General features: G+C 28.0%; 2 protein-coding genes across 2 annotated transcripts; both read right to left on the bottom strand.

The window, feature by feature from the left end:
• Positions 1-8,393: 8,393 nt before the first annotated feature.
• On the bottom strand, positions 8,394-8,951 carry LOC137805646 (AT-hook motif nuclear-localized protein 28). Its single transcript, XM_068605587.2, has one exon. It carries the CDS (start codon positions 8,949-8,951, stop codon positions 8,394-8,396), a length of 558 nt encoding a protein of 185 aa, XP_068461688.2.
• A 6,062-nt stretch (positions 8,952-15,013) lies between these two features.
• LOC137807817 (uncharacterized) lies at positions 15,014-16,375 on the bottom strand. The gene is made up of 2 exons (XM_068608628.2): positions 15,605-16,375; positions 15,014-15,430 (listed from the first exon to the last, which is right to left on the bottom strand). Exons 1-2 carry the CDS (start codon positions 16,208-16,210, stop codon positions 15,275-15,277), a joined length of 762 nt encoding a protein of 253 aa, XP_068464729.1. The 5' UTR covers positions 16,211-16,375; the 3' UTR covers positions 15,014-15,274.
• Between the last annotated feature and the right edge of the window lie 998 nt (positions 16,376-17,373).

The raw sequence follows: 17,373 nt of genomic DNA, 5'->3' as shown, positions 1-17,373 counted from the left end.
TTATTATAATGTATATTTATTTATATTAAAGATATATAAAATAACATATAAATAATGCAGACACGCTGATGTAATAGTTACTATGAATTGTAAAGTTTAGTAGTTCATTTACCACGAAGATATAAAAATAGACAAATTTCTTCTGCACCCCCACGGTTTCACCCTGCACTCCCACGGGATTGCTGAAAATATTATCTTATTCTTAACCAAAAAAATAAATAAACTGCACTCTCTTCTTCGTCTTCTCAGGCGCACCTCCGTTGCATCCTTTTTTTTTTCTTCTTCTTCTTATTCATTTTTGTGTTGGAGAACACTTCAGAAAATTCATATTGCCTGTTGGCAAAACATATTTTATAGATTATTTATATTTAAACAAATAACATATTTTAGATTATACAATTTAGAATATAAAAAATCACAAATATTAATTTCAAAATTTTGTAATTCGATTTTTTTTAATTCAATCTAAAATGAAAAAAAATATTTTAATTTTTAAAATCTTATATTTTAAATTATACAATTCAAAATAAATAAATAAAATTACAAAAAATTAACTTTCGGGAGAAGATAATTTTAGTATTTTCAAAAGTATAGAGGTGCAGAAGAAAAACATGGGGTGTAAGAAGAATTTGCCATAAAAAATATGGTTCGCCATGGAAATAAGTTAAGGCCCAATAAACTACTTTAGATCATATTCTCCATACTGTTTTTTATTTGCATGATCAAGTATCAAACATTTGTTTATATATTGTATTAAAGAATTTAGTTATTAGTGACTGGAGTTAATACAAAACCAATGAGTTTATGAAAATTATGACTATGACTATGACTATCGTAATAATAAAGGTATTTGCTGTAATGTTTTACTGCTTTAAGAAATATATGATTCCATCCAAAGCGTTTTTGGGAAAATTTACCCTTCTGCTGCACTATTTTAAAACAATATTAAAATGGGTTAATTTAGAATTAACTAAGATTGGATAAGTCCTATTGAGGAAGCACACTTAGTATTAAAAAAGTTATGTTTTACAAATACAATATCAACTTCTAATTTCACTATATAAAAATCGTGTTTAACTTATATAATTTTATTTTATATCTTTTTATTTTATTTTACAAATACAGTAGTTAAACTTGATTAAAAATATTAAAATGAACCTATTTTAAAAACAGGGATGAATTAATGAGTAGGTTCTCAGAATGATCAGGAGTTGATTTATTCCTCAACCAAGTTCTTTAATATCAATAGACCAATAAACTGCTGTTTCACGTTTGTTTGGAGTGATCTTTGGAATTTTTAAAGTAATTTCAATGAACTTGTTCAATTATTTAACATATATAGACCAACAAGCATTCCAACTGTGTCTGTATATTTTCAATAAGTTATTTCTTCTGTTTTTGTCAAGACATGTGAAAGCAACACCACAACCACATTGCTCTGAATTTAGGACTAGGAAATCTCTTTGGAATGATTCTCTTAAATTTTATGCTAGTGGAAATATGTAACCTAACATCAGAAGCAACACCATTTGGTGTTTGAGACTTTTTTTTAAAAAAACTTTAAGAAATTTAGTACATTTTTATTTTTTTTAACATCTCACTTGTTCTATCTTCTTGAATCGTGAATCCAATCTCTGACAACTTTAATTTAGCAAAATAAATAAGTGTCTACTCATAATTAAGTTTAAAGTCTAAGGTTTATAAGTTATTCTAGAAGATTGAGTTAGACTCAATCCATTTTTTAATATGATATCAAAATTATTTATAATCTATCATAGTGAAAGTTTGTTGAGTTTATCAGTTCACCACTATAATAACGTTATTGAACCATTTATAATATATAATCTCACACATAAGTCAAAAATCTCACATAAGCTAAAGATAAAAATATTTTATAGTATATAAATAAAAGCAAAATTTTATAAATAGATTTTACAAAGTATGTCGAAAAAACAAGAAAATTATTTTTTCATTGTTTTCTTTTAATAGCAGTAACAAGTGGACCCAGGGAAATGTGAAATCTAAACTGGATGTGATATTCAAGTTCAATAATATAGAAGAAATCCAGAACTGCCATTAATGTTTTGGAACGTTAATGATCTCAGCGTTTTTTTGTCTTCTCAGATTGTGTATCGAAATTCTAATTTGAGAGACCATGTGTTTACTGTGGTTTAGTATTAATCAAACCATGAACAAAATTGGAAGCTTCACTTCATTAACAAATTACATTTAAAGTGAATTGATTAAGATAATAAACTTCAAGTCTGATTGTAAAAGGATATTCAAGATTTTCAAAGTAACAGTAATATATTCCTTTTATGATTTTAATCATTATTAAAAAAGTGTTGGTATTATTCTTATATTTTTTAATGATATTAATTTCTTACATATTTAGTGATAATTAAGGGAGGATTTTCATGACTTGGATAAAAATTTTCTATATTGATTTTCACAAGTTAAATACTCATAATTTTTTTAACATTTTTGTTTGCTAGTCCTACTATTTATAACTATATTTGCTTTTTCTTCAAAATTTTAAGTTCATTTCCTTATTATGCTAAACTTAATATTGATCAATAGGACATTACTCTATAAGCTAACAGTAAAGGATTTAAAAAATTTGGGTCAAATCATAACATTAAATTAGTGAGGATAAGTTGAAGTTTTGATGAAATATAAACAAAGTAATTGGATGAATAAAAAATATAGTGGTAATCTGCTGACTACACTAAATACATCATGTTATTTAAGAGGATTATTTTTTTTTGCAAATTTGACAATAAAGCAGGGAAGAAGACAATATCATATTAAAACTGCCTTACATGTAGTCCAGTGACATCTGTCTCTTGATTTCCTTACAATAACTTTTTTTTTTCAAATTTTTTTAATGTTTAGCATTGGATGTAATTGAATACAGTAATATCTTTACTTTAAACTACATCAATTTAATAAAAAAATGACCATATTAGATTGAAGAACATTAAAAAGAAAACAAATGGATATATAAGCTTTTTATTTTGATATTCAACACTTAAATGGAAAAATAAATGCGAGGCATATATGAATATAAGAATAATAAAAATTTAAAAAAATAATATTAATGTTATACAAATGAATTATTAAATTAATTTAAATTTGAAAAACCTGAATAATTGTTTATCCACATTTTATTTAATTAGAGTAGGATTGATAAAATTAGTTTATCCGATCCATTTTGACATGACTCATCATTGATATGTAAAAAACGGGACTCACTATGGTTAAATAGGGTGAAAGTTCTAACTTGTCTCAATCTAATATATATTAATATCTATTTTTTTTTCTTGGTTAATCAACCAAGTAAGCAAGGAGAGAGGAGAATAGATCACCTTATCTAAATTCTCTTTTAAAGGCTATTTATCCCATCAAGTTGACATATATTTAAAAGGAATGTTTCACTAACTCAAGAATCACTTTTATTCAATTATAAAAGGTGAAGATTTCACTTAACTTATATATTATAATTTAATGTTATTCATAGTCAATATGAAATCTTTAGCAGATACTCGTCTCACGAAAGAATGAACATCTAAAATGTATTAGATATTGTGGGTAGTCTAAAATGAGTCCAATAATGATGACACAACAACTCGAATAAATTTGACTAAAATAAATTTTAAATGATTGTGATAACATCTTAGTAAGTGAGCTTATATCTAAGGTATATGATTTTTATTTTTATTTTGCCAATAAATTCTTTAATAGGAGAAATCAAAAGGATTTTATATAAATAAATTGTGAACAAATCAACATAAAAAATTTAAGATAATATTTTCAATTAAAACCTTAAAAGTAATATAGGTTTGCGATCTTTTACTTATATTTGATTCATTTTAGTCAGTTTTATTAAGATTTTAACTCATTTTAAATTCCTAGTTCACAACAAATATTATAGTCATTGAGGCAAATCATTTTACATATGTAAAAGATAATATTAAAAGATTTCATACTTTCATCTCTAAAAAAACACTTAAATAAACATTCAAAACCAAATTGCATTGAATCACGAGAACATAACAAATGATCTTGATTTAAATAAAACTCTTTCTCAAGAATCTAAGTCTAGAATGCTTTGGTTTTGTGATGTACATTAAAATATTCGATAGAATGAGAATTTCAATTAAATTCAATAGATACATAGAAGAAAAAAAAAATAATAGAAATAGGAACCTTAATTCACTCTAATTTTTCATTACGTACGACATCAACTATTCATCTTCTTTATCTAGCACACATGGAAGCCCGATGTAACAACACTTTTTTTAAAAAAAACTACAGACTCCATGTGCCTTCATTTTTCTTCTTTCACTCTCTCTCCATATTCTCTTCTCTCTCTTAATTTCTTTCCCAATCTTTATCTATTTTAAAATATGATCATACCACGCTGTAGCTGAGGAGTTAAGGAACATTTCTACCCGATCAGATTTTCAAACAGAATAAGTTCATTTTTACTCTAAATATCATTTGTTCTCTGTTTTTCCTTAGGATTTAGTTATCAATCTTTGTGGGGTCAGTTGAGAAGTTTAATCCTCTCAACTTATTCTATTATATAATGAATTTTTGTTCTGTTTGAATAACTTGCATTAGGCCCGTAAATCTTGAAGCTTATCCAAACTATGGGAAATAAAATTCTAGAAGTTGCTTGGAAAGCAAGCAATTAAGATAAGGGAAGCTAAATTTAATTTTTAATAACACCTTAGGATAGAAGATTTGGATGTGGAAGGGACGTGGTCCCAATATTCAATTTCTCTTGCAGGGATGTTGTGTGTTTATATATTGGGTTTTTGTTTATATATTATTTAAATTTGTGGAGATATTGGGTTTTGATGATTTAGTATTAAAGTGTTATTTTTTTATGTCAAATAAACTTTTGAATATTGTGGATCACTTTTTGAATGATATTGTATGACAAAATGGTATGGAATTGAATTCATACATTTGGGATAATGTATGGACTGATGTTTGTTGTGTATTAAGTATTGATGCCTATGTGGTAACAAAGATCTCCGAGTTTCACTGATGATCTAAGTCACATAGACTAAGATATCAGGTGATGGGGAGTTCATGCACACCGTGACATATGAGATGCACGACTTGGATTGTATTGAACTTACCCTGATCCTTTCTGTTGGATTCGCTGGTAATCTTTGGATTAGGTGTTAGTCTCTGGTAGGACTTACTTAATATGGGTCTTCCGGAAGACGTTGTTTGTTGAATATTCTGGATATGTAGATCCATGTGAGATCTATGTGATTATTTATTGTTGAGATTTGAAGAAAATTGAATAATTTGAGAAATTGATCATGTAATTTGGTTTTCTCTTTTGATTTAATTGTGTATATTATAAAATTCTATTTTCACTAGCTTACCCTTGCTTTTCTTGCTGTGTTTAAACTGCGATGACTGTACTATGTACACGAGCAGATGACCATACACAGGTGCAGTTTGAGTTGTGGATATGTAAATATAACTCCACGTTTGTATAGAAACTGGTAGAACTGATATTGTAATAGTTATTGTAAATTATGGGATGTTACAACCACCCATGTGCTACATTTATTTTCTTCTATGTATTCTTTGCATAAGTGTTGTAAAGCATATTATTATTAATTATTGAAATCATTTAAAATCAACTTAAATAAAAAAAAGGTAGATGTTGACTAATAAATACTTACCCAAAACATTCTACAAAAATACACATAAAACATTCTATAAAATAATCTTAAATAAAAGCATAAGTATATTGCAATGTAACTACAATATTTCAATACAATTCTTCGTTTTTTCTTCTTTTAGTGCTTTAAAGTTTTATCATAACATTTTCACATGTAGTCACAGAATGTGTATATCATCATAACTTTTATCAACAAATATCCTTAAGTTTTTTTTTTTCTCTTGGTGTTTCTGTACCTACCATGTCTTAAATCTTTATGGTCTTCATATGCAAATGCCTACAACAATTATACTTTAAATTGTATCAAACATTTCAGCCTAAATTTTTCCTATTTCCTTTCAAATTTAAATGCTAGAACAAAGTAAGGATTATGATAACAATACATCAAATCATCGTACGCTTATTTTTCCACTACTCCCTTGTTTAACTGATATAATTTCACAACTAGGAGAAGAATTTGCAATTTGCAGTCATAGATTGTTCTACTACTGCACTTTCTGATTATTGTTTTTATTTTTTTGCATGGAATAGTAGATTTGTGTTTGCTGAGAATATGTCACAGTATAATGCTTTTTGTCAAACTGTGTAGCTCAGTTTAATTTGTTTAAGCTGAAGCAATTTGTACACAATGTTACTTTTTTGGAAGATAAATGTGTGTACATTATAATTGGGTTGGAGCACCTCCCATTTTCATTTTTAATTTAATTTATTTATTGTTGTTGATTAAAAGAATCACCAACATCCAATACTTCATACCAAATAAATCTAAAAATCACTGTTTTACAAAATAACTAGATACAATTCATAATGAAAAATTTAAAAAAACCTAATAAAACACTATTCTTAAAACCATTAGGGTGACATACAATGTAACAACATTAATTAAACGTACAAGATCTAATTTCCACCTATATTACATATGTTAGGGTTATCGTTATCTCTATATTCATCATCATCTTCATATCAACCTCATATTTTTTTAGTTAATGAAAGTTGTAGTTGCTATATGACATTGTTGCTTACATAACCTTCTCTTTAACAACTTCAAAAAATATTGTGATTTGAAATTGAAGAAATAATCATAAAAGAACAATTAAGGATGAGATTTAGACGATAGTATAAACATTGTTATTTATGCAAGTCAACAACAAATATTATAGAAAAATTTGCACAAAAGTTGTTACACGAAACTTTCCCTACATTTTCATCTTTAAACAATATTTTAATTAATTATTACTTCATTTAATTTTTATTTACTTATCTTTTACCACAATCATACGTTTCTATTGAGTTTTTATATTTCCAAACACGTTTTTTTTTTTAATTTCTGAAGCTTGTTTCTTCAAATTTTAAAATGACTAAAATAAAATACATTATTTTTAATGAATAAGAAAATCCATAAAACAAATATATTAATATTGTAGACATAATAGCACATATTTGATAAAAAAAAAGGGTAACTGCTGTATGTAGACAGAACATATTGCACATTCGACTACATATGCATTAGTCATTAGATAAACTATAGTTAAATGGGTTGGGAGGATTAAATTATGACTTCAATTTTTTGTGAATATTGATTTTCACATATTAAACAGTCATTTTTCTCTCCAATGTTTTTATTTGCTATAGTCGAAAATTGGCTCTTATATTTTTTTTAAAAAAAAATTAAGTTGATTTTTCTCATGATAAAACTAAGTAGTGAATAAGACATTACACTAAGCTAAATTGTAAAGGAGCTCAAAATAATTACATGATTAAATCGATTGACGAGAAATGCGATCTAATTTGAAGTTTTAATAATAAATAAAGAAAGTAATTATATGATGAAAATTAGTGTTGTGGTGTGGACTACTTTAAATATATCATGACATTTAAGAGAAATTTTATTTTCCAATTTGTCTACACAGTTCCATATTTAAACTACTTTTATTCACTTTTTTTTAGATTTATTACCATTGCAATAACTTTTTAAATTCTTTTAAACTTTTTAATGTTTATATTGAATGACATAGAATATAATAAATATGTTTCCTTTTACCACATTAATTTGATCATTAAAAAAACTGATAAAATTAAATTCTTTAAGAGGTTTAAAAAGAAAACAAATAGAAAGGTTTAAAATTTAAATATTTGTAAAAGAAAAAAGTAAATGAAAAATAAATGTGAGTTATATAAATATAAAAAAATAAAATTATTTTAACTTTGTATTAATGAATACGATGAAATGAATTGAGGAAATGGAATAATTATTCATTCATAATTAATTTATTGTTAAGATAATTTTCTTTCATTTGTTTTTTTCACGGAATTCCAAAATCACAAACTAATTTAAAATCATATCGAAACTAACATCATGTTTACAACATAAGCTCAACATTAAAAAAGAGTTGTACCTCTCACACGTAAAAACAAGTGCATCAAAAGATTTACTTCAACTTCATCAAAATAAATTTACACATTACCATGCTTCTAGACATATATAAAGAAACTTCAAGATAAATATTTTTGGAAATAAACTAATAATTCAATATTTATCACAACACCTTAATTTTAAGATGAGTACATATAATGATATTAATGGAATTTATTGTTCTAATTGTCATCTATATGACATGAAAATGGCTATTGTTATCTCTTTTCTCATGATCATTATTGATTTGATTTCATCTTAGTGATTCTAAGAGTTCTTGAAAGTTGTAGCAGTCACAACAACATCATCACCTGCAATAACCTTCCCTCCAACAACCCCAACAAAGCTTTGATCTAAATTTGAACAAAAAGAAATGTTAAAAAAATAATCAAGATTAGATGATAATGAAGTAGTACTATAGTTGTTATATATGCAAGGGCCAGTGAAGGAAGCTAAAGTAAAGGGTCCATGAACAATGAAAGTAGAAATTTCAGATTGATCATCGCGAAGAGTGGCATTTAGAATAGATCCGGATGCACTTTGCACTGCGATGCTAATTTGGTGATCACAGACAAATTGGGTTAGAGTCTCAATTACATCAGAGTTTCTAGGAATTTGAATGAGTATAGGTTTTTGGACATGCTCAATCACAATGGCTAATTTTTGTTTGTTCTTGGAGCCCGCTGGCCTACCGCGTGTCCTCTTTGATGATGATGATGGTGGTTTTGAATGAGAGGAAGAATCAATAACACCATCAAAGGTGTTGTCATCAGAGGAAGAAATCAGGGTGGATGATAGGGTAGTTACATTACTTGGTTGAACCATTGTTAAAGTAGAAAAGGAGAATGTATATGAGATTTGAAATGGAAGAAAGATATTGTATTGGATATATAGAAGGAGAGAAACTAAAAGAATGAGGAATAGTGTGGATGTGTTAATAAGAAATATTTTTTTCGTTTGATGTTTCTTTGTAGAATAGTTTGTAATAATCAAGTAGAGTAGTCAGACATTTTATAAGAGAATCAAGGAAATGAATTGTGTTCACAAGGACCAAGTTACAAGAAATAAAATTGTGGATCTATTGCATGTATATTTGAGAGTTATGATTTTTAGTCAAAAAAGGAGTCCACAATGATACAAAACGTGTGTGGTTTTCAAAAGTGAAAGAGAAGGAATATATAAAAGATTTGAGGATTAGATACTCGTTTTAACTATGTAAAAGATGGGATTTCATATGGATGAAATATGTTAAAAGTAAGTTTTATTCATATAGGCGAAAATGGTGATGAAAAAATTGAATGCAAATTGTTCCTTTAGTACTTTGGTGTGTGCATAAATTAATATATTAGAGGATGAAAATTAGATAACACTTGAGAACTTTGAAGGTGGAAGTCTCAACTCTCCACTTATAGAGCATGCAACCAGTGTTTTTCCCAATGTAAAAAGTTGTATTCTCATAGCCAAACTTTCCTTTTTTTCCGTTTTTACTCCATAAATTGAAGTTTGCTTAAATACATGATGTCTTTTTAAGTAAAAATAATACAAAAAATTGTGTACTTTGCATAACTTCTTACTTAATGGTCTATCTTAGCACCGATCAAATTCAATTTTTTATTTTTTCCTTTTTCACGTGCCACTCGTTTAGTAAGTGGTATGTTCATTAAACGAGTCCTATGACTCAAACTTTCTAATTCTCTCCAAAAATAATACAGATACATTAGTAGTATTCCTTCCAATTGTAATCCTAAGCAATATGATTGTATTGTCTTCCTAATTCACAAAAAGTGAAAAATATTAATTAAATAAGAAGTAAAAAAGTATGATAATTGAAGTGCATTAAATCAATGTAAAAATAGATTTTCTCAGGAGTTAAATAAAATTACATTCCTAGACATGTTCATTGTCTTAATTAATCAAAGAGGGTAGTTTATGTTTTTTAACCCACAAGGTTATTTTGTGTTCGCTTTAATAGTGTCAATGTTTGGTTAAAGCAACATCTAGTAGCATAAGGGATATTATTATTAGAGGACAAAAAATTGGGGATGGACAATTATAATAATTGGTTGAATTTTTATCAAGCAAGAATGAGATTTGTGTGAAATTTGGTGGAAATGTGATATTTAAATGGATATAAAGAGTGAGGGAGAAAGAGAAAGAATGAGGAATAAAGGGATAATGTATGTTAATAAGAAGGAAATTATTTCTTTTGATTTTTTTTTAAAGATATATAAGGTGATTTGTAAAAGACTAAAGGAAATGAATGAAAGGAAATGAATTTGTTCCACAAATTTGGTCCACAAGGATGAAGGTTAAGTTACAAGTAATAAATGGTGGGCCAATTATATATAATATTATTTGAGAGTTATACATTTTAGTCAAAAATAAGTTAGTAATATTATGAAACGTATGTGATTTTTAAAAATAAAAGATGAGCTAGATGTTACTCGCTATGAAAGGATCGAAATGACTCTGATACCATATTACAAAGTGAACTTTAAGCCTAACTCAACCCCATAAAACCGGCTCATAAAATTGAGGTTTGCACCCACTTATATACAATGAAAGACTCTAATCTCTAGTCGATGTGGGATCTCCAACACTAGATGATTTGAAAATCAAGGTAAAAAAGTTCAACTTAGTAGATGAAATACATTAAAAGTGAACTTTAATTATTTATTTAGTTATTATAGTTATACAAAAGAAAATACTTTTATACTTAAAAAAATTATTTATCACTCATACCATTTAATCCATTTAGTTTTTAATTAAATAGAGTAGCCTCATTTTAAAAGGGAATTAAAACGATTGATAAGTCCAAATAAAAAGCTCACGTATAAACCAGATTGGTGTCGAAATTCATATCTTATTCATGCTAGTGGTTTAGGATTAAAGAAATAATCAATAATAATTCAAAAGGTGGTATCATGAAAAAAATGATGAAGAGAAACAAAATGTATAAGATTAGATAATTTAATTATCAATGATAAAAAAAAATGTGCGTGATTTCACGTTACTTTAATGTATAACTTATGGTGATTAAGGATGATAATTTAATAGAATTAATCAAAGTTTGTTTTTTTTATGTTCAAATTTATATTTATTATAAGTATGAAATGAATATCTCAACTTTATTAGATAAAGAGTATATTTGTATCTTTATTTGTACTGGCGTAAATTTATTTTGCTAAAATTAAAAATTAACATCTTCTCTTCAATACTAAATAATATCTAAAAAGATACATTTACATAAATAAATTTCAAAATAAAATATCAAATAAATTAAAAGTGAATATGAAAACGTAAACGAACATGTATATAATCATTATCTCATTTTCATACATCATTTAAAAGTACAAATATCACTTACACTCATAACAATTTTTAATCAATCAAAATTTCTCAAACAACACTAGAACGACTTTATAAAATAACTGTATTTATTAATTTATTTGTCATGTAAGAATTATTGGAAAAATATATTTTGCTTTGTAAGAAAATCTTGAACCTATAACTATATGTAATATATGTGTGTGTGTGTGGTGAAGTTTGTAATATATATAAAAAAAGTTGGATTGCAGTTTTCTAGAATTTAAGTTGAGATTAGTCAAATGACATTAATGATTTTACTTTTATTAATATTATTTATTGAATTTAATTTTATCAACAATAGATGTTATTAAAAAAATCCCATTAAAATTGTTACATGACACTTTACCTAGGTTTTCTTATTCAAAAATTATTTTAATTAAATATCATTTTAATTAAAATATCATTTTATTTTAGAGAAATACAATCTGTTTTTTAAAGATAAATAAAGAAAGTAATTAGATGAATGAAAATAGTGTTAATGTGTTGACTGCTCTAACTATATCATAATAGAAATTTATTTTGCCAAATTGTCAATACAGTTCCATATTTAAACTACCTTTTAAGTTCACTTTTATTTAAAATACCATTACAATAACCTTTTTAAAAAAAAATAATGTTTGTATTGAATGTCATTGAATAAAATAAATATTTTTCCTTTTGATCATTACCAAAAAATTGACCAAATTAAATTCTACAAGGAGTTAAAAAGACCATACACATGGAAGGGTCCATATGAATATAGGTTTTTACTTTTGAAATTTAAACATTTATCAATGAAAAAAAAAAGTAATCTAAAATAAATGTAAAAAATAAAAAGCATTTAAACTTTGCATTATGAATAATATCTATCATTCTGAATTAAAAAAAAAAATAATCATTCATCCATAATTAATATATATCAACCTATGAATTGATGACTTTTTTTTTCATTTATCGACTTATTTAAAATATCAGATATCAAATTAAGTCTTCCTCACGGAATTCTAAAATCACAAACCAAAAACACATTGAAACTAAAATAATTGCTTATAATATAAGCTCAACAATACAAAAACAAGTGTCTCGAAATATTTACCACCACTTAGAATTCACCCAAATACATCTATAAATTACCACGCTTCAACACATATCTAAAAATATTTCGTAATAAAAAAATTAAAAAATAATAATAAATCATTGTTTATGTGGAAGTGAACCATGTAACAAACCTCTGCATTAAAATATGGACCACATAAAATTTGATTGAAATGATTGTATGATTGAAAGATAGTCCCAACTCTCTTGCATCTCCAATATTTTTTTTTTTTAAAAAACTTTTATATTAGTTATGATTATGTAGTTTGACATCTCATTAGTTATGTGAAATCAATTAGTTATGTAAATCAAGTAACAACAATCATCCGTATAAAAAAAATATTATTAAAAAAAATACAAAAATATGGAAAGATTAGATTAAAATTCATATGCTAATAAAAATATGTAGGTTTTTTATTTGAAGATGTTTCATTTATGTTTCAATCTTTATTATAGTTAAATGTTGATTTTTATTGTTATATTTTTCTTAACTTAATGACTCGTAAAATTAGTGACAATATGATAATTGAAAAATGAGGACTAATAAAATAGCATTAAAATTATAAAAGATAAATTATGTAAAGGATAAAATAGACTAGAGAAATTATACAAAATTAAAACATAAAACAAATATGTTATAGACATGGGAAACATGTTTGATAAAAGGTTGAGTCAATGTCTTTAGAGAGAACCAAATAAGCTCTCAAGAAGTAGTGGATGTATCACCAATCACATTATATTCTACTACTTTTTGCATTAGTAATTAGAAAAATGATTGCTAAATAAGTAGGGATTTGATTATAACTTGGATCATTTTTTTCTAGATTAATTTTCAATCAATAAACACTCTTTTTCTCTCCATATTTTTATATTCTGTAGTCTAACTATTTTTACTAGTTTTATTTTTCAAATTTAACTCAATTGTCTTGTGCCCAATTAAATACTGAATAAGAAAGGAATTGAAAATTTTACATAAGGTCACAGGAATAAATTTATCGAGGAAAAATACAATCTAATTTGAAGTTTTCATAAAAAAAAAGTAATTAGATTAACAGGAATATATTGTGTTGATTTTTGGACTACTCTAAATATATCATGTTATTAGATAGAGAAAAATTTATTTACAAATTTGTCAATAAAGCAGGGATGAAAGTGACAGTTTCATAATAAAACTACCTAATTGTCCACCTTTATTTGTAGTTTGAGTTAAAAAAATTAAATTCATTATGTTTGATATTGAATGGCATTGAATACAGTAAATGTACTCTAATTTGACCATACTATTTTGTTGAAAAAAATTATCACATATCATTATTGATTTCCCTCTTATTCCTTTAATTCCATCATTTTGTTTTTTACTAAGTACCTAGTTAAATTTTGTGTGATTAGTAGAATTATGGAATGCGAAGTAAGAGTTCAATAAGTTGAACATATCATGTTTTTGTTATCTTATTTTATAACTATAGATATGTAACTAATTATCTTATTATAATTCATGGAGGAAGTGCCAAGGTACTTTGGATAATATAATAATGAGTAGTAAACAAAACGGAATCACAAAAGTGAAACAAGGTACACAAACATTTAGAGATCTGGGAGACCTTTTTAGATTGTCCTCCTTCTCCGTAAACTTCATCATACAAAATAGGGTAGGCTTTCCACTTTTCACTAAGCTACAAAGTACAATTGCAACCCCCCTTCTGCTTTATAATACAATTTCTTTCCCAAACCATGCCAAAAGTTTGGGTTCAAGTACAGTTCTTGTTTGGTTTTCAAAGACTCTATTGCTAGTGTGAGATCACTCTTGATCCATCTCAAACCATTCGTCAAATTAATAGCATCCACGGGAATCACTTTAATTAAGGCCATAGACACATTTATGAAAGTAGCATACCCCACTAACCACTTCTGCCAACAATTTCCTGGTTATTCGGATCAATGTAATGTAATATTTGAATAGATTTTAGTTATCCTAAGCACTGAAAGACGGGTTCAAATTCTCTCTATCAAAGGTTTAAGAAGTTGTAGCTGGAGAAATAAGAAAGAGACAAGAATGAGAATGGGGACTCATACCAAAAATTTAATGGCATGGACCCCAAATATACGTGACACAATTGAATGATTGCTCAAATTTTGCAGGCAAGAAGTAGTGAGCGAGAACGACGTGAGAATACTAACAGCCCCTTCCGTGCCCTTTCAAAATTCCTGATCAGATCCCATATCCCCCACCTATTACCCTTTTCTTCTTTGTCACATTGGCACACACACACCATGTTATTTGATAACTAGGTTAACACATCACTGCATTCATTGCTTGGGACACTCTATTCCCATATTTTTCCTACTCCTCATATTGCTAATCTTCTCCTACCAACTATTTCAACTTCATTCAAACAATTTGGAAGAATATCAAATGTCCGCATACTTTGTAGCATTAGATACAATTAGAAAAGTATTAAATAATTTAAAAATTAGAATTTTAATAATTGTACAACCGAAATTGATTCCAGTCAAAAAGATAGATACACATGTAGATACACAACCACGTTAAGGGCTCACGGTTTCTTCTCTTCCATTTGTTATGCGGCATTATCATCTTTAGAAGCTGGAGCAATGTACAGAAGCTGTTGCTGTTACTCCAAACCTTTTCTTTGTAACATAAGTGTATCCAAAAATTATTCTGACCATTGCAGAATTCACCTCCTTCAACCTGCTTTTTGTACTGCGGTTTTAAATAAGAGAATGTATAGTTTTTGATCCATGGAGAAATATAGAAACCCTCCAACGGAATGGGTCACAAAAGACCCAAAACTAGTCCCCACAATACAGTGCCATGCCGGCCCATACACCCCGTCAAATTCCTGCAAATCGCAATCACCCAACCAAAATTCATTGACCGACCAATCAACCACACACCCAAATTTTGAAACACCGCAACGACTTAATTACTTGCTAGTAAAACTCTTAGCACGCAGAACAAATTAATTAATCCAGCAAAACTAAAACCGAATAAGGTTGTTTTGTTAGAATTGTACCTTCTTGAGGGAGAGTGCAAGGGTCTTGGATGTGAACTTCTCCATGCTATCCAAAGCTTTTCTGGCACAATTCACAGCGTGGATCTGCATAAACGGTGGCATGTCAACCGAAACCATTTTCGCTCCATTGATTGCAAAGACATCTCTTAAATCAGTCTGTGACCCACAGAAGGATCTCCTTCTACCCCCACCGCCACCCGGAGCCACAGACATTCTCTCAACACCATCATGTTTCTCCAAACAAGGTTTCCCAGGTTTCTCCAAACAAGGATTCCCAGGTTTCTCCTTTTCAACCTTAACATCCTCGACTACACCCTTGTCGTTAGGATCACCAAGCTTCCTCCTTTCCAATTCCAAACGACTCCTTTGGGGCTTCTCTTTGTGGGTTCTCTTCACAGCCACAGCAACAGCACTCTCTTTCTCTGGGACGACAAGAGGAGAGTGTTTGTGGGGTGGATGGGTTTTGTGGGTTGGAGCCAAGTTTAGGCTTGACATGTGTTTTACCAGGAAAGAGGGTTTATAGGTTTGGATGAGATCTGGGTTTGGGGATGTAAGTTTGGATTGTGGAGCTTCCAAGTTCCGACGTTGGGAAGGGTGGTGTGCCATGCTGGAAGGGTGTTGGAAGGGAGAAGATGGAAACTGGAAAGTGAAAAATTTTGGCTTTGGGTTTGGTTTTGTTTTGTTTTGTTTTGAGAGAGAAAGAGAGAAGTGTCTATTGTAATAGGCGTTTGCTTCTTCATCCCAACAACTACTGTACACTAGATGGGGACTTGTGTGGTAAGATGAACACTTGAAGTGCTGTTTAATTCCCTCACGCGCCATGGGGCGAGTAGGACCCATTGAGAATGGAGAATTGTTGACCGTTGACCGGATACGCCGAGGATCTTACGTATGAGAATGGGTGTTGTATTGGGGGAGTGGTAGGGTAGGGTAGGGTTGGTCAGGAGTACACAATAGTAGATTATTGGTATTATTGTTGTTGATTGTGATTTTGAACTTTCTCGTGCTAAGAATTGGTTTATTCTTGCTTCTATGGTTGCTTTGTTAACGTTACGATGTTTCAAATTTTGTAGTTTTGCGTAAGGTATATTGAAAAATCAAATATATTGAATGTTATTCGGGTTTGTTTTGGAGACGGGTAGTAGTCATAGCACACACATGTGAGCGATGGGGTCACAAGTTTTGTTGGGTCTTTGTTGGTAAAAGGCTGAAGCGGAAGGAAAATGCGTAATTGTCATTTGAAAATCATGAAAATTATGAACATGTCTCCTCTAAAATATCAGCGGATCCAAACTACCCACCCAATCTCTAATCACTCTACATCACTGTCAACTGAATTTACAGTCAAATAAACACAACATTAAACCACAAAGATCTTAAATATACAGTGCTAACTACTTTTTTATACTTAATTTCAACAACGTGTCTTGTAAGCTTGATTTATTTTAAATTAACCATTATCATAGATCTATTTATTTAAATTAACTATAGAAGTTATAACTTTTATTCTACAAATAGTGAACCTTATTAGAATTATTTTAGTTGAAAGAATATATGCTTGTCAAAAAATATATACAGTTAATTTTTAATGAGACTATTTTCACCAGTAAATATTAAATTTTAAGTTAACTTTTATCCATATAAATTAGATATATAATTAGTTTATTATTTATTTTTATTTTCCCTTCACTTTAACTTTCTAAATAATATTCATATTATTTTCTCAATTATATAAAATTATTTCGAATAGAGAGTTCCGTTGAAATTTT

The sequence above is a fragment of the Phaseolus vulgaris genome, chromosome 3, assembly GCF_051622355.1.
Source record: "Phaseolus vulgaris cultivar YP4 chromosome 3, ASM5162235v1, whole genome shotgun sequence".
Taxonomy (NCBI): Eukaryota; Viridiplantae; Streptophyta; class Magnoliopsida; order Fabales; family Fabaceae; genus Phaseolus; species Phaseolus vulgaris.
Note: the sequence above shows the minus strand (reverse complement) of the source record. Positions and strands in the feature narration are given on the sequence as shown.

Coding starts and splice junctions, on each gene's coding strand:
- LOC137807817 (XM_068608628.2), bottom strand. CDS start 16,210: ATGGCACACCACCCTTCCCAACGTCGGAACTTGGAAGCTCCACAATCC. Junction 15,431..15,604: donor TTGCACTCTCCCTCAAGAAG/GTACAATTCTAA, acceptor TGCGATTTGCAG/GAATTTGACGGGGTGTATGG.
- LOC137805646 (XM_068605587.2), bottom strand. CDS start 8,951: ATGGTTCAACCAAGTAATGTAACTACCCTATCATCCACCCTGATTTCT.